The 18,187-nt window shown below is 50.9% G+C and overlaps 1 protein-coding gene and 1 long non-coding RNA gene across 2 annotated transcripts in view; one reads left to right on the forward strand and one right to left on the reverse strand.

Moving 5' to 3' along the window:
- Cndp1 (carnosine dipeptidase 1) overlaps positions 1 to 18,187 on the reverse strand; it is a 43,228-nt gene that overhangs the window by 21,658 nt on the left and 3,383 nt on the right. Inside the window, exons 3-5 of the mRNA XM_070028949.1 lie at positions 4,246 to 4,371; positions 2,261 to 2,410; positions 910 to 1,072 (exon numbers count right to left, since the gene is read on the reverse strand). Coding sequence (XP_069885050.1) covers positions 910 to 1,072; positions 2,261 to 2,410; positions 4,246 to 4,371 — 439 coding nt within the window. The remainder of the gene's footprint in view (positions 1 to 909; positions 1,073 to 2,260; positions 2,411 to 4,245; positions 4,372 to 18,187) is intronic.
- On the forward strand, positions 4,364 to 15,666 carry LOC138831924 (uncharacterized). The gene is made up of 4 exons (XR_011373460.1): positions 4,364 to 4,788; positions 7,333 to 7,505; positions 14,149 to 14,380; positions 15,105 to 15,666. It is a non-coding gene; the product is annotated as an uncharacterized lncRNA (long non-coding RNA).

An 18,187-nucleotide genomic window follows, 5' to 3' on the forward strand; every position in this document is an offset into this window, starting at 1 on the left:
AGTTAAAAACAAATGTTGCTGGACCAGTAATGGTTTCCTTTAGCACTTTTTAATTAGCCGACATTACAAGTAATACTATTAACAATGCTTTCCAACATCCCAGGCACAAATCTTGCTCTGAAACTACAGAATGTGACTTCTTCTATACAAAGCGTATGGTCCACGGCGAGTCAGATAAAATATGCCGATATGAAATTCACAGCTCGCCTCGGCCTCAGCAGTTAGGAATTGTCTGTTTTACCTGAGTTCACTGAAGGGACCTGAGGATTTGTTCCTGAACAAGCCTGTCTCTTAAGATTTTACAATTTGCCCAACAGTAGAATAGGTTACAATCTGCAGCACAGATTTTTACTAACCTTTCCTCTTCTTTTCAAATTTTTATGGCAGCATGGGATCTGAACTCAGAGTCTTGCCCTTGCTGTGCAGGCTCTCCCCCACGTGAGCCACACCACCAGCTCAGTATTTTTTAAAAAGAACTCATGTGACCTCAACAACTGTTTTCTTCCTGTCCAGCAGCCCTTCCCCAGACACACAGAGTTCTAGTTTGTTCCACAAAAGGAAGAAAGTCAGCCACATGGGACCAACTAGAAGACCTGGGAACAACGCTTCTATTCATCCTTGTTGTGTTGCTGTTGTTCCAGTAGTAGGGCCTGGGTACCGGCTGACACTTCACTATTTGAGACACAGCTCCACTTCCGGCTTTTTGGTGGTTAACTGGACATACGAGTCTCACAGACTTTTCTGTTTGGGCCAGCTTCAAACCCTGATCTCAGCCTCCTGAGTAGCTGGGATGGCAGGCGTGAGTGGCCAGTGCCTGCCTTCTGTTGGGAGTGAAGGACCTAGGGCCAGAGCTGCATCTTTGCCTCTAACTCTGTGAGCCAGTCTGCGCAGGCGCTGGCGGGCACTGACCGTCCACCTCGGCCAGCGTGAAGGGGTCGGTGAGCCACCCATCACCCCGCAGCGCGGGCTGCACGTCCAGGTGTCCATACAGGCAGACCGTGGGCTTCTTCGGATCATTCCCCAGTTCAGCCAGTATGATGGGCGGCAGGGGGAGGCTCTGGCCGTCCGGCAGCTGCAGAAAGAGAGTGGCTCACATTGTCCTTCCAGAAAATTCCAGACACTAGGAGTCCTGCCTGTTCTACCCTACCAGCACTGGGCTTAAGTCTTCTTTTAGTGCATTACTTTCTCCATCTCTAAAATGGGTACTCTTAGGTCTGGGAAGGTGGCTCAGTGGTAGAGTGCTTGCCTTGCATGCATGAAGCCCTGGGTTCGAGTCCTCAGTACCCCATACAGAGAAGAAGCCAGAAGTTGGGCTGTGACTCAAGTGGTTGAGCGCTAGCCTTGACAGTGCCCAGGCCCAGAGTTCAAGCCCCAGGATTGGCAAAAAAAAAAAAAAAAAAAAAAAAAAAAAAAAAAAAAAAAAATATATATATATATATATATATATATATATATATAAAATGAATAAAATAAAATGGGTACCCTCAGACTGTTAGGAAAAATAGAAAACATGCTGGGGACACGTAGTTCATGCCTATAATCCTAGCTATTCAGGAAGCTGAGCTATGAGGGCCATGGTTCAAAGCCAGCCAGGGCAGAAAAGTCTGTGAGACTCTTATCTCCAGTAAACATCTCAGAAAAATGTGGAAATGGAGCTGTGGCTCAGTAGTAGAGCACTAGCCTTGAGCAAAAGAAGCTCAGGGACAGAGACTGGGCCCTGAGTTCAAGGCTCAGGACTTGCAAAAAAATAAGTTAATTAAATAAAAATTTATATATATATATATATACATATATATGTATATATATGTGTATATATATATGCATATATATATTCTAGTTATTCTGCAGTTCTCATTGCCAAAGCACAGGCCATGGTTTCTTAGGCTTAGGGTTGGCGTTTGTGATGGATTGGCAGTGCCTGCGTGGCCAGGGATCTAAGGAAAGAGCCAGGGCCTTTGAGAAAGTGGCACATGGAGGCGAGAGAGAGGAGACCTGGGGGAGATCAAGAACCAGGGCCTAGCCCACCTTCTGTGCTCCCCCCCCCCCGCCCAGTCCCACTCTGCCGGGGAGTCCGCAGTGCATTCTCATTTGGGCCTAGAGGGAGTCCCGGGTGGCTCATCGTATGCTCTGAGCTTCCTGCAGCCAGTGGCTGTGGGTTCTGTATGGGAGGGACCTGTTCCCTCCCTTCCCCCCCCCCCCCCCCCCGCACCTGCTGAGAGCCAGGTTCCTCCCCTCCCTCCCCCCCCCCCCCCCCGCACACCTGCTGAGAGCCCAGGTCCACCACATCCACGCCAGCTCCCAGGCGCTGCAGCTGGTCAGCAGCCATGGCCGCCATGCGGGTAAGCTCTTGTCTGAACCGGGGCACGGGCTGCCCGGACACGCTCTCCACAGCCACCCACTCCTTCAGCACCTGTCAGGACGGCAGGGGAGGGTTGGCGTGGCTGGGCACCCACATCCACTTGTGTGGGGGGCAAGGCCCCAAACCTGCAGGCAGTGTTAGTGACATTCAGAAGTACCTGATGAGGCGCGTGCGGGTGGGCGGCTCACACCTGCTATCCCAGCTGCTCAGGAGGCTGGGTCTCAGGCTCATGGTGTGTAGCCCGCCTGGCCTGAAACATCTCTGAGGCTCTTACCAGCAATCAACCAAACCCAAAAAGCCAGCTGTGGAAGTGTGGTTTGAGTGGTAGAGAGCCAGCCTCGAGCGAAAAAGCGAAGTGAGAGCCTGAGGCCCTGAGTTCAAGGCCCCATTGCTGGCACACACAAAAAAAGGGCAATTGATTTATAAACTGGAGGTTTAATCAAGACACCAGAACCAATGGCGCACAGCTATAATCCCAGCCCTTGGTAGACTGAGACAGGAGGATCAGAGGGAGAAAAAGCTATATGGAAGCCAGAATCACATGGTGCATGCAGAAGACAAGGCAGGGGGAATGGGGGACAGGGCAGGAGGGCTGCTGTGTGTTGCTGACCGATCCGGGCACCTGCATGGCCAATGGGGCGGGGCCTCCAGTCAGTGCTGTGTGTTCACGGGGTACTCGTGACTTCCACCGCCGCCCTTCCTATATCCTAGTCTTGGGTTTTCATCTGTGCAGGAGCATGGGGCTTCCCAACCCAAGGTTAGAGGGCCGTGAACTGAGGGGCTGTGTGTGGAAGACACGGGCTGTCGGCCAGAGTTGCGCCACCACCACATGCCGGGGCTCAGGGTGAGCTGCTCCTACGGAGCCTGACACTTTTAGGAAAAGAACGCATATCTGGGGTGCTGATCTTGACTCTATTTCCCCTTCCCCAAGCTGAGTAGATCTGGGATGCTTGAGGAGGTGGGAAGGGGAAAGGCTTGGACTCCAAGGCCATGGGACACCATTTCTCCACCTAGGCTGGAAATCCAGTTCCAAGATGCCTCTATGTCAGGCCAACATTCTAGCAGAAGGGGCGGCAGCGGGGGGTGATAGGGGCAGTGGGGGGGGGGCAGTGGGGAGGGGCAGCGCCACAGGGCCATTCCAGTCTGCTTTGAGTCTTTAGCAGGAAGCATGACATTCCTAAATGATCAAATACACAGGTATCCAAACTGCTCTGAAACAGACACAGGGCAGAAGGCTCAGAGTCCAGAGTCCTGAGCCCCCGGGGCTGAGGGGCTCCGGCAGCAGCCCCAGGCTGCATGTCCCAGGAGTCAGCAAGAGACCATGAGATGGAGACATTCCATAAGAGATTGCGCAGGCCGCCCGATCCCCTCCCCCGCCCTCCCCCTGTCCCCATCCACACGTGTCCACACCACATGCCACAAGCCAGCAGGGAGTTATGAAGGAGGAGGCAGTGAGGCTGCCCAGGTATTGCCACAGCGCAGCCTTGAACCTGGACGAGGGGCCAGGTGGCGGTCACATGGGCACCCAGTGGGCCAGGGCAGATGTAAGATCCATGGCGGGGCAGGCACTGGGTGGACAGGGCTGGATGGAATGCTCAGAGCGGGCACCGGGTAGACAGGGCTGGATGGAATGCTCAGGGTGGGCACCAGGTGGACAGGGTTGGATGGAATGCTCAGGGCGGGCACCGGGTGGACAGGGCTGCATGGAATGCTCAGGCATGGCACAGAGCGGCAGCCTCTTCCTCCGGGCTGCTGAACACCCACCGTTTGGGGTCAATGACTGACAGGCTCTTAATGGAATGGAGTTATCACTCCGACCCCGCCTCCCACGAGCCAGGGCGTCAGCCATCCCTGCAGGCCCCCCACGCACCCGGGCACGGTCCTACCTGCACAAACTCATCCTGGTGGGCGTCGATATACTGGAAGAGTTTGTCCAGCGGCCTAGGGGGCGGTGGGGACCAGGAGAACATCGCCCCGTCCAGCAGCAGCAGCAGCGCCAGGACGGACGAGGCCTGTCAACGGCGGATGGACACGAAGCAGTAAGTGATTGAAGTTTGGACCTTCACGTGCTTCAAGAAAAGCTGTTACACAACCCAGCTGCTTCAGGCTGGCTGGACTGAAGTAACCGGAGAAAAGAGAACTGGAAATGCAAGCTTTTGTCACAATCTGCCCCCACGCTCTTATTTCCAAAGCCAAAGGCAAACGCCAAGGGAATGACGTGACTCGGGTTCTTTCTGTGGCCCTCATTGTCCCTCTGGTCCAGTCCCTGTGAAGTAGAGCCAGTGCTCCGACAAAGTGCGAGGCCAAAACAAATGTACACTTGGGAAAGTGGGAAGCTTCTATGCTTGGTTAACCACTCGGAAGTGCCAAAGTGCCTTGCAGGATTGCCCGGCTCTCTCTCCTGCACCTAGGACTGAAAACCTTAAAAGGTAAGAAAGGAAAAGAAATGTATACTGGGTGTGGTAGTGCATGCCTGTAATCCTAGCACTTGGGAGGACACAAGGCAGGAGGGTCTAGAGTTTGAGACCAGTCTGAGCTCCATAAGCAGACCCAGTCTCAAAGAAAAGAAAAGAAACAAAAGGAAAAAGATGAAAGGGTATGAAACCTATAAACTTCACTGTAATAAAAGATACTCATAAATGGCACCTCTTTTAGTTTACCTTTTCAAGGACAAATCTTTATTTTCTCATGAGAGTTAATCAGATCACATGCTTGCAGTTTGGAGGGAAGAGTTAAGTTTTCACGCCTCTGGACATTTCTAATCTTCTTCTACCTCTTGTCTTAACTCTCACGCTCTAACCTCCAAAGGCAAATAGATTGAGTCATTGGAAAATGTTTTTTTTTTTTTTTCTGCCAATCCTGGGGCTTGAACTCAAGGCCTGCGCACTGTCCCTGAGCTTCTTTTGCTCAAGGCTAGCACTCTACCACTTGAGCCACATCATCATTTCCAGCTTTTTTGTTCATGTGGTACTGAAACCCAGAGCTTCATGCATGCTAAGCCACATTCCCAGCCCTTGACTTGTATTTTAAGACAATAGATCTTCAATTATTTAACTTTTCGTCATTCCCTGTGAAGAGTGGGTATTGCCTGCCTCCATTATATCTCCAGATAGCCTGTTTCTTCTGAGTATGTAAACTGTTTCATTGTTCTTCGGTATTTTCACCACCACCACCCCTTGTTCTTTACATCAGGGAATAGATCCTTTAGTGCCAGGACTGTGAGACACTGGTCTTTATGTTAGGGTTTATCCTCACAGGTGCTCCTCCCAAAACGAACAGGGAACACACGAACCCTGAACTCACGACTTCATGACCCATGCACCCATCCCAGCTTGGGCTATAACCCAGAATCAAAGGAGCTGTTCCACAGCCAGGGCCTGGCTGGAAGTGCCGCTTTGCATTCTTGTGTTTACTGTCTTTGCCTATAGATTAAGATAAGGTAAATGACATCTGGATGGAAGATATGGTAAAAGACCTTCACCACCTAGCAGCACTCCCTAGTTCAGGTCCCTGACACTCCACCCCCTTTCTGGAATTCTCTTTGATCGCTGGTGAATCCCTTTTCTCCACCTTCCTGGTTTGTTTTTGTTTTTTAAGTTTTTTGTTTGTTTTGGTTTTGGTGTGCTGGTCTAGGGCATGAACTCTGGGCCTGGGCGCTATCCTTGAGCTTTTCTGCTCAAGGCTAGGGCTGTAACACCACAGCCGCTGATCCACTTCTAGATTTATTTTTTTAATAATTTATTGGAGATAAGAGTATCAAGGTTGGACACCTGTGGCACACACCTGTAATTCTAGCTATTCAAGAGACTGAATTCTGATTGTGGTTTGAAGCTGAACCCGACAGAAAACTCCCTGTGAGACCCTCATCTCCAATTAACCTCTGAAAAAGTGAATAAAATAAACATAACCACACCATTTTTGGTTGGTTGTGAGGTTTGAGCTCTGGGCCTGGGCACTGCCCATCAGCTCTTCAGCTCAAGGCGAGCGCTCTACCACTTGAGCCACAGTGCCACTTCTAATTTTCTGGTGGTTAATTGGAGATGAGTCTCACCAACTTTCCTGCGGGGCTGGCTTTAAACCATGATCCTCAGATCTCAGCCTCCTGAGTAGCTAGGATGACAGGTGTGAGCCACCGGCTCCTACCTGGATACAGATTTCTGTGCACTGTTCAGTGGTGTGTGGAGGGTGCAGTGTGGAGCCCAGCGGCTCGGGGCCGGGGCTGCTTTGCCACCAGTGCTGGGCTGAGGCTCCCCGGGCAGTGTGTTCGCATTCCCTTTTCCATGTGAGTGTTTTGTAGAATTAATATCCCCTCCTAAGGGAGGAAAAAAAGTGCACTGCTGTCTGTGTACAACAAAACATGAAGTGTGTCAGAGCACACTCGTTCCCAAAGCAGGAGGTGTGTCAGAGGGTGCGCACATGCACGCACGTGCGCTCGTGCACACACACACACACGCACACACACACAGGGCCATGCATGCCCGGGTACAGGAGGTGTGTCAGAGTGCAGTGTGGCGGTTCAGCAGCCAGTGTGGCAGTGCGGTGAGCCAGGCGCTGCTGGAGATGCCTGTCATCCTGTGGAAGTGCTAGCACACCTGTACCCGGGCGTGCATGGCCCTGTGTGCGCGTTGTGTCCTCTAGGCGCAGTGTCTCCCGGTGCTGGGTCGCGCTGAGGCTCTCGGCGTCACTGCACCTGCCCACTGCAGTTCCGCAGGGAGCCTCGCTCCTCAGCTGAGAAAGGAAAGTGCCATGCCCAAGCTAAATCACCCAGCCCTGGCACGGCGCCCATCCACGCATGTCAGAAAGTGCCCGTGGCCATCTGGCCGACCTTACAATGCAGCACCAGCAGACCCAGCTGCCAGGCTGGCGGCTGGAGGGCTCACATTTCACTTCCAGGCCATTCATGGGCCTCCAAGCCACTCACCGCACGGCAGCCCGCGGGATGTCTCAAAAAGTGGATGTTCATCTCTTTCAAGGCGGCTGCTCCCCCTGCCCCACCAGGCCACGGCTGCCACGCACCAGCTGAGTGAACACAGCGTCCACGTGCACTCTCCAGCCAGCTGCCAGAGCTACACGCCGGGAAGTGTGTGCTGATTCTCTTCCCAAACCAAACCGAACCTCATGCTTCCGTTTCCTGGAGTTCATTTTGGTAACTATTATTTTGTGTGATTTGAGGCACACAGGCTGTGAGCCTTTGTGTTCCTCTCCTAGGAGTGTCCTCCTTTGGTCTCACTGTGCGTGAATGCCTAGTGTCTTGGATAAGTTACCATGTCCCTGTGTATTTTAGATCTAGTGTCTACATATGAGAGAAAACATGCGCCGTTTGTCTGTCTAAGCTTAGCTTACCTTCTGAACATGATTTGTTCAAGATCCATCCATTTCCCTGAAAATGACATAATATTATTCTTTTAATGGCTGTGTAAAATCCCATGGTGTATAGGTACCACATATATTGGATCCACTCATCTATTGTAGGGCATCGGGGCTGTTTCCACAGCTTGGCTGTTGTGGATAGTGCAGCAATGATGTGCAACATGGATGCACAAGTGGCTTTATGGATCCTGGCTTGTGATGCTCAGGGTAGATGCCCAGGAGTGGTATGGCTGGGTCGCAGGAAAAGTCTATGTTTAGTTTTTTGGGGAACCTCCAGATTGCTGTCCAGAGTGGTTGTACAAGTTTCCATTCCCACCAACAGTGTAATAGTGTTCCTTTCCCCCTATCGCCTCCAGTATTTGTTGTATTCCAATTTACAATGTTGGTGTTCTGATTATTCTAGAATGCACCAATAGCAGAGTACTGGCCTGACTGAAAATGTCCAAAGAGACAGTGCTCTCCCCAAGCTAGAATGTCACTTGGCACGGGAGGAAAACATCCCTGCTTCTATCTCATTACCACAGAATAAGAGAGAGGTATTTTGCTTTGAAATACTGAGACTCGATTTGCATAGCATCTGAGAGACCACATGTTTACAAGTAGATGGAGAGAGGAAGAGAGAGAGGGGGAGAGGGATGAGGAGAGAAAAAGAGGGAGAGGGAGAGAGAAGGAGGGAGAAAGAGGGAGAGAGGGGGGAGGGAAAGATGAAGAAAGAGACAGAGAGGGAAAAGAGAGGGAGAGAGAGGGAGACAGATAGGGAGAGAGGGAGACAGATAGGGAGAGAAAGCAATTTTGACCAGTGTAGATTTAAAAAAATATATCAGAAGTGGTTCCTGATTTATGAAACTGTAACCCTCTGTATATCACATTTATAATAACAAGAAAAAAAATTGAAGGAAAAAATATTACCAAATAGAAGCAAATATTCAAAGAATCGTTCAACAGGGAACAACCAGTCCTTTCAACAGCTGATGCAGACGCTCATCTCCACCTCTGCCTCACACCACACATGCAAGCCAAGGTGAAACAGCTCAAGACCTGAATGAAACCCTGAACGATAACAATCCGAGCCTTGGATCTGGTGAGAGCTTCTTAGATATGATGCCAGCAAAAGAAAAAAATGAACTTCACAAAAATTAAACATGTGCCTCAAATGACACCATTAAGCAGTAACTCAAGCAGTAGAACATTTGCCTACCAAATGGAAGGCCCTAAGTTCAAACACCAGGACCCAGCACCACCAAAACAAAAACAAAAAGAAACAACAACAAAAAGAAAAGGAAGCCAAGCCGGTGGATTATATCACTAATCCCAGCACCTGAGAGGCTGAGATGGGAAGATTGTGAATTCAAAGACAAAGATTCAAATTCAAAGATTATGAGTTCAAAGACAGCCTAAGCTATACAGCAAGGTATGTCTCAAAACCAAAAAGCCAGAAGCTGATGGCTCCTGCCTATAATCCTATTCAGAAGACTAAGATCTGAGGATTTCAGTTCAAAGTCAGCCCGCACACACAAATCTGAGAGACTCTTTCCTCCAATTAACTAGGAAAAAAAGCTGGAAATGGGGATGTGGCTCAAGTGGTAGAGGACTTCACTTGAGCAGAAGTGCGAAGCAAGAGCGCCAGCCACTCACTTTAGGCCTCAGAACCAGCACAAAATTTAAAAAAAAACAAGACCAAAAAAAAAAATTTAAATGAGTAAAAGGGCCAATTTACAGAGGGGAAAAAAATCTGCAAACCATATATCTATGAAAGAGTTTGTGTTTACAATATAATGCACAATTACAATTTGGTCATTAAAAAGGACAGCGTCCAGTTTTAAATAGAGAAAGACATTCAACAAACATTTCTACAGAGAAAACCTAGGAATAGCAATTATGCACATGAAAAGATGCTAAACAAAATTATCTGAGGGAAATTGATATCTGAGGGCAATGGAGCCTTGCTTCAAGGAGGGATTAAAAACTTTAACCAGGGCTAGGAAGGTGGCTCAGTGGTAGAGTGCGTGCCTAGCCTGCATGAAGCCCTGGGTTCTATTCCTCAGTACCACATACACAGAGAAAGCTGGAAGTGGCGCTGTGGCTCAAGTGGTAGAGTGCTAGTCCTGAGCAAAAGATGCTCAGGGACAGCGCCTAGGCCCTGAGTTCAAGACCCAGGACCAGCAATACAAAAACAAAAACAAAAAACAAAAACAAAACCCCCAACTTTGACCATCAGGTGGTGCTAGCCAGCCATCCAGTTCTGGAGGAAGCAGACCGCATTCTCAGGGAGGAAGTCTGCAGACCTCTAGTGGCCGGGAGATGGAGCGCAGAGCCGGGAGGAAAGCTGGGAGGCAACTCTGCGACGAATCGACCTACACTAACATGTGAACGTTCCTTACCTTCACCTTTGCAGAAAGAAGAAGCAGAAGCTGAGAACAGGAAGGTGACATGGGGGTTTGGAGTTGGGGACTAACAGGAAGAGACCTGGTCTTTTTATTTGGCCAGTCCTGGGGTTTGAACTCAGGGCCTAGGCGCTGTCCCTGAGCTTCTTTTGCCCAAGGCTAGCACTCTACCACTGGAGCCACAGCACCACTTCCGGATTTTTCGATTTATGTGGGGCTAAGGAATCGAACCCAGGGCTTCATGCATGCAAGGCAGGCTCTCTACCACTGAGCCACCTTCCCAGCCCGAGACCTGGTTTCTAGTGTTCCTGTCCTGTCTTATCTATTAGGAAGTTTGTTCTTGCTGTCCTTGTTTGCAGGTCCTGGGCGCTGTCCCTCAGCCTCTTCAGCTCAAGGCTAGCGCTCTACCACTTGAGCCACAGCACCACTTCCGGCTTTTTTCTTTTGCTTATGTGGTGCTGAGGAATTGAACCCAGGGACTCAGGCATGCAAGGCAAGCGCTCTACCACTGAGCCACCTTCCCAGCCCTTCGTTTTCTTTCCTCACAGCTGCTGCCCAGGCTTGTCAGGGAGGCGGTGGCCCTCACCTGCTCTTTCTCCCCTCCGTCACCCCAGCTGAGCAGGAGGCTAAGCAGCCTGCGGGGTCCCCTGCCAGGGCTCTGCCACATGCTCCACCCCACCCCAGTCTCCCACGCCGGGCCTGACGCCACAGAAGAGCAGACATGAGGAGCTGGATGAACGCCGCAGCCATGCTGCAGGCTCTCCAGGGGAAGAGGAGTACAGAACAGAACAGAAACCATTTTCCTCCACTGCCTCCATTTTCCCTGGCCAGGACAGGTGGTCAGGAATACCAGAAGCTTCCGTGCTGGACTTGGACATCCACAATTCTACCAACCGAGTCACCTAGGGCCCCTGTTCTCATGTAGCAGAGGTCGCTCTATCCTGTTCCCGAATGTGTCATAGCAGAATTAATTAATTAATTAATTAATTAATTTGTCCTTTGCTGGGCTTGATTGAAGTCAGGGCCTGGGCTCTTTCACACAAGGCTAGCACTCTACCACTTGGAACCAGAGCACCACTTCTGGGTTTTTTGGTGGTTATTTGGGAGATAAGAATCTCAAAGACTTTCCTACCCTAGCTTTGAACCGTGATCCTCATCTCTCAGCCTCCTGAGTAGCTATGATGACAGGCATGAGCCACCAGCCCACAGTCAGAAAAATGTTCTCCTAGCCTACTTGATCTCATCATGACAGGATTTAAAGCAAAACGAAACAACCACCCCGGCTTCTGTATTGTGTTGCTCTGCAGGCAGTGTGGGGTAAGGAGGCAATGGCTGTAGGGAGGACAGGATATAAGGAGCACTTTCTAGGAGCAAGATTCCCCACAGTCCCAGGAACTGTGAGTTTCTGCACGGTCCCCTAGCAGGGACTGGTCAGCACTTGCCTGCCACTAGACATGCTTTGGCCAGGTGTGGCTTCAACCAACAGCAAGGTCCACAGATCGCATCCCAGGGAATAACCACACCGACAGAGATGGGTACAGCGTGTGAGGACCCTCAGCAGGATGCAAGGGATGTTGGCCAAGCTCCAAGATAACTAGAGCTGGACCAGTCAGTCACCCGGGCCCTTGAGGTTCTAGATCAGAACCTAGCCTAGCAGTTAGGCTCGGGCTGGGAAGGTGGCTCAGTGGTAGAGCGCTTGCCTTGCATGCATGAAGCCCTGGGTTCGATTCCTCAGCACCACATAAGCAGAAAAAGTCAGAAATGGTGCTGTGGCTCAAGTGGTAGAGTGCTAGCCTTGAGCTGAAGAGCTGAGGGACAGTGCCCAGGCCCAGAGTTCAGGCCCCACAACCAACCAAAAAAAAAAAAAAAAAAAAAAAAAGAAGTTAGGCTCTAGACTTTTGGGGCAGTACCCAAGCCCTATTGAGTCAGCAAGGCAAGAACAAAATACTAAGATCCGGGCAAAATAAGGAAGGGCGGGCAGAGTGTGGGTATGCTGGCATAGGGAAATAGAGGCCAAGCAGAAGTACACCATGTTCATGTGCCTGCACAAATCTAACAGAAACCAAGGAAGAAACTGAAGAGGGCAAAGCCACCCCTCCCAAGGGGGCTTTCCAGAGGGCAGTTGCCGGAACGCGGGCTGGGAACAGAGTGGGTGGGGCTATCTGAACAGAAAGCAGGAAGTCTGCAAGGGGCTTTTAAAGCTGATACAGAAGTGGTTGTAAGGGAATGTACTGATTTCTGCACCACTAGATAGGAAGTGCCCAGCTGCTCAGATGAGGCGTGGCACATTTCCTCCAGTCAGCACTCCCCACGCATGTAACCAGCACTCCCCATGCATGCAACCAGCATTTTGCATCCATGTAACCAACATTCTACATGCATGTAACCCGCACTCCACATGCATGTAACCAGCACTCTACATTCATGTAACCAGCACTCTACATGTATGTAACCAGCACTCCCCATGCATGTAACCAGCATTTCACATGTATGTAACCAGCACTCTACATTCATGTAACCAGCACTCCCCATGCATGTAACCAGCACTCCCCACTCATGTAACCAGCACTCCCCATGCATGTAACCAGCACTCCAATGCATGTAACCAGCACTCTACATGCATGTAACAGCACTCCCCATGCATGTAACCAGCACTCTACATGCATGCAAACAGCATTCCCCATGCATGTAACCAGAACTCTACATGCATGTAACCAGCACTCCCCATGCATGTAACCAGCACTCCCCATGCATGTAACCAGCACTCTACATGCATGTAACCAGAACTCTACATGCATGCAACCAGCACTCCCCATGCATGTAACCAGCACTCTACGTGCATGCAACCAGCATTCCCCATGTATGTAACCAGCACTCCACATACATGTAACCAGCACTCCACATACATGTAACCAGCACTCCACATGCATGTAACCAGCACTCTACATGCATGTAACCAGAACTCTACATGCATGCAACCAGCACTCCTCATGCATGTAACCAGCACTCCACATGCATGTAACCAGCACTCTACATACATGTAACCAGCATTCCCCATGCATGTAACCAGCACTCTACATGCATGTAACCAGCACTCCCCATGCATGCGGCCAGCATTCTGCATCCATGTAACCAGCACTCCACATGCATGTAACCAGCACTCTACATGCATGTAACCAGCACTCCACATGCATGCAACCAGCACTCCCCATGCATGCGGCCAGCACTCCCCATGCATGTAACCAGCACTCTACATGCATGCAACCAGCACTCCCCATGCATGCGGCCAGCACTCTACATGCATGCAACCAGCACTCCACATGCATGTAACCAGCATTCCACATACATGTGACCAGCACTCCCCACACATGTTACCAGCATTCCCCACACATGTAACCAGCACTCCTCACACATGTAACCAGCATTCCCCATGCATGTAACCAGCACTCCACATGCATGTAACCAGCACTCCACATGCATGTAACCAGCACTCCACATGTATGCAACCAGCACTCCCCATGCATGCGGCCAGCACTCTACATGCATGTAACCAGCACTCCCCATGCATGCAACCAGCACTCTATATACATGTAACCAGTATTCCACATACATGCAACCAGCACTCCCCATGCATGTAACCAGCATTCCACATGCATGTAACCAGCATTCCTCACACCCTGTAACCAATTTGTATGAAACCTAGGGTCTCCCCTCCCTCGGGATCCAAATTTCTTTCTGGAAGTATACTGGTTTGGGTCGCAGGCAATAAACTTTTTTTCTCCTCTCTAAAAGAGCTGCTCTTGCTCTTTGCTGTTCTGCATTGCTGTAACCAAACCAGTGATCAGCATTGACACACCAGCCAATTGACAGAACCCTGGAAACCACAAAACAGTTCAATCCCAGCTCCAGCTCAGCGTGGCACCAACAGTGCCATTCTGCTGGGGCTCGCCAGCTGACCGGCTGCTTCCCTCCCTGCTGACAACACTCTAATGCGTCTTTGCCTTTCTCTGTCTCCTTGGTAAATCCTTTCACCAGCCCACGGCCCCAGAAGCACAGGCAAGAGGCTCTGAACCATCAGGCCTGCGGTTCCCGCTCACCATGGGACCGGCAGGAGATGCCATGAGTACCTCTGCCACTTCACAGCCCAAAGGTTTGCATGGGGGCAGAAGCCGGCTGTGCAGAGGCCTTGAGACCCAGCGGGCCCCAGGGCGCTCCTCACTGGGAATGGAGAACACATGGCAGCGTGGGAACGAGGAAAGCTAGGATGGTGAGTGTGCAAGGCTGGCAGGCTGCCGACGGCAACCCTGTTTGATTCCCTCTGGTCTCACTCACACACCAGCCAGAGACAGCCCAGCTTTGCATTACTTCTAGAGCTTTCCGTCATCTGGAAATAGGACGGCATCTTGCAATGCAATGATAAGTCCAGCTGGGAAGGGGGAGAGTGGAGCCACCACAGGTTTCTGATTTTCTGTCTCTCACCGGAAGGAATGAAACAAAGCTGATATTCGCTGAGACAGACTAGACCCTCAGGATGGTTCAGTCTGTGCCGGAACAGGGGTGGCCTCTGGGTGGGCGGGGTGGAAAGCGCACCTACCAGGTGTCGCAGGTGGCATTGCCACAGATTTGCTTTGGGTAGCGCAGCGGCAGCGAGCAGGTCCCAGCCTGCTTGGTGGCCCTTGGGCTGGTTCCGGCGTGGCAGGATTAATAGGATGCCGGTGTGACATACCCTGAGGGACAGTGACAAGGGTCTCCAGGTGTGTCAGGGGAGCAGGGATCTGGGGCACGCAGGGCAGAGGCCCCAAGAACAGACGTCCCTGAAGGCTTCTCTGGAGAACTGCCATCAAGTCCGAGCTCAGCCCAGCTGTTGTGTCTCAGAGCCGGAGGCTGCATCTGCCTGGCTGTGGGGAGCCCGGGCCCAGGATGAGGGAGAAGTTTGGGGAGCGGCCTCTCCTCCACTGGGGTCTCAGGCTACCTTTTGATTCTCAACACAGGTTGTTCACTACAGGGGGAATTGAAGACTGAGGGCAGGACTGTGCTATCTCTGGAGGTTTCCTGGGCCTCCTGTAACAGAACACACGCACCTGCCGTCTAAACCACCCAGAGGCATTCCTGCATGCCCGGCCCCAAAGTGGCTACATCCACCATTTTAACCTTTTCAACAGGTGCTCATGAGCTCAAGCTAAGAATGTCCAGTCACATGACTACTGTCTTTTCTTCTTGACCTATGGCCTTAAACTGAGCGTGCACAGCCATGTCCTGCCCCTAATGAGCTTTTCTATTCAATGACTATGTGCAGGCTCTTGAATTTAATCCCCAAGCTTGTTTTGTTTCCAGACAGCAGTGCTGTCTGCCCCCCTTTCCTGCTGCAGATAAGAAGAAACCTTTCTGTGCTTAGTTCCCACTGTTCATGGCTTTATGCTCACCAAGAATCCAAGCCCTTGCTTTTGGTTACATGTGCATGTAGGGCTGGCTTGGTACCAGCGTGACTGAAACTGGTACTTAGAAACTGCGTTTGCCAAAAAGCACTGATGAGTTAAATAAAAGCAGCCTCAAAGCCTGGCATTACTAAGTCCATGTTGAATCTGAATCATTCATTCTGAGCCATTTTCTCTGGCAGAAATCTTCTGAGAAAATGGCTCAGAAAAATGGTAGTGTGGACAAAGCTACCATCCCTTCCCTCCTCCCCACACAATGAGTCTCAGGTTGTAACAAGGCCCTGCAGGACCCAGCCTGGGGCCATCGCGCCCCTCTGACCACTGGAGCTCACCTGGTGCCGTTCATAACGCTGGCTCCCTCTGCGCCCATCTTCCTTCTCCACTTAAGCAAACGTCCAACTGGGGAGATTTGTTTAAATGCACACCTTGACATTTGCTGCATCGATTACCTTTCCTTCCTCTAGTCTTCACCATTTCTGCCTCTATCTGTGGAGACTGAGGCTAGCAGCCAGCCCTGGACCTGTGTAGGGCCTGAAGCTCTGGTTTTGTGACTTCATTCTGTTTCATTACAATATATCTGATGAGCGTATCTTCGTTTTTCCATCTTTTTTGGGGAGGGGGAGGGGACGTCCTAGATAAATTCTTCATAACGTTTTTAGTTCACTAGTTTTCCTATTTGTGCTCAGACTAGAATTTACCCTACCCATGAGCTACCTCAGGGACTGTTTGGATTTAGGATTACCCACCAGCTGGCTTTCATATTTCTGTTCTTGATTCCTATGAACCTGCTTACCGTCCACAATCTTTTATTCTTTTATGGGGGAGTTAGTCTTTCATTTATCACCTTGTATCCTTCTTAAAGGACTTCTGATATTTGGATTTCAGTGACACTAAACCCACCAGTTTTCTGAGCTATTTTCCTTATTGTTGCTCTTTATTTTGGGGTCTCACGTATGTTGGGCTGGAGAAAGACAGTTTTCTGTAACCCCGACCCTTCCATCTCCAGATTCCCACCACCCTCGTTCCCTTCTGAAGCACAGGGAGGGGATTTCTCCAAAGTTCCTGACTCACTGAAGGGGACCCCTGCAACTTGGCTAATCAAGGCAGGCTAAACTGCCATGGAAGAAGACGCCAGAAATCAAAGCTCAGACTTTCATCTCAAGCCACTGTGTGCTCTATGCTCATTCCTTTTCCCTAAAAATCATCTGCTTCCCGAAAGGATTTGAATCTCCTTCCTCTAACCTCCACCACTTCTCTGTTAGTGACAGATGCAAGTTCCCTTCCCCCCCACCTCCTCCCCCCAGCTTCTCCAGGAGAAACTATTTCAGTGCCAACCATCTGACTCTTCAAGTTTATACATCAGCAATTTGCTCACACTTCCCATTTTGTCGGCCAGCCTTTCTCCACTGGGGTACTGTCCCTTTTCTCCCCCTACATTATAAACCTCAGAACGCCATCTTTCACTCTCAACCTGAAGAGCAGGGCTTTTCTTTTCCTTCTCTGTAGTTATTTTTGACTAGAAACACCCTGTTTGCCTCCACCTCTGGCTTCAGGTTCCAGGTTTGAATCTAGGTGACTTGGAGTGACCATGCAACCTGGGGGGCTGGCACACGTCCCTGAGCTGAGCATGGCACTGGCTCTGCCGCGTCTGGCTGGCTGTCTTCTGTGTCAGACCCTTATGCGTGTCTTACTGGGACCCCAGCCCAGCCACTGAATAGGGATCGTGGTATGTCAGAGAGTTTGTGCCCCTTCGATGAAAACTCTAGGGTACATGCAGACACTCTGTGTGGGTGGAGTTTTCAGAGTGACGTTGAACTTCAGTAGAACTTTCCAGTACTTCCTGGAGCCTGGCCCCACACAGTTCCGAGGAAATGAAGTGCTGCTTGCTACCTGATGCAGACTTTCCCAAGTAGGAAGAGAACAGGGTTGGGCTGAACACAAGAGAAGCTCACTTGCAAGCTTGCAGGCCCCAAGGAATAAATGTACTCTGAGAAATCCTTAGCCTTCAGGGACAGGGTGGGGAGTAGCTCACGCTTGTGGCCCTGATTCCTGGAGTTCAGGGTCCACACCTTGCCTAGTCAGCAAGGAAGGGCCAGGTGAGGAGCACCTGCACTGCCAGCCTGCACCGCCACATGCTGCGTTGGGCAACAGGGCAGGGCAGGGATGAACCCTTGACTGTGGACTGGGCAAGCCCAGGGCACTGAACCGTTGGACTGTGGACTGGGCAAGCCCAGGGCACTGGGCTGCCCGTGGGCAGCGCTGATCTGTCCTTATCACCTGCAACCTCGGGGAGCCCTGTGTGTCTTTAACAGCTTAGCTTACGTTAGTTGTGCCGGGAAGGATTTCACTGTTACCTTTCCACGCGGCATGTGTGTCTTCATTCTTCACACTGTGCCCTGCCATTCCCTCGGGTCTTCCGGGTCCCAGTCCGGTGTGTTTCCGTGGGGACAGCCCCCAGCAGAAGGGCGGGGCTGCTGGAAGCTGAGTGTGTTTCCTTTCCTGGTCATGCGCATGTCCTGAACGTTGCCTCTGTTGCTATCAGTGCCCTACTGAAGGGGGAGGATTGTAACCTCTTGAAAGAGCATTGAGACGGGAACACTGAGGCATTGTACTTTGGGGACAGAAGTCGCTCACCTCCG

Source organism: Dipodomys merriami, unplaced genomic scaffold (assembly GCF_024711535.1).
Source record: "Dipodomys merriami isolate MVZ:Mamm:240054 unplaced genomic scaffold, mDipMer1.0.p SCAF_2, whole genome shotgun sequence".
In the NCBI taxonomy this organism is placed as follows: domain Eukaryota; kingdom Metazoa; phylum Chordata; class Mammalia; order Rodentia; family Heteromyidae; genus Dipodomys; species Dipodomys merriami.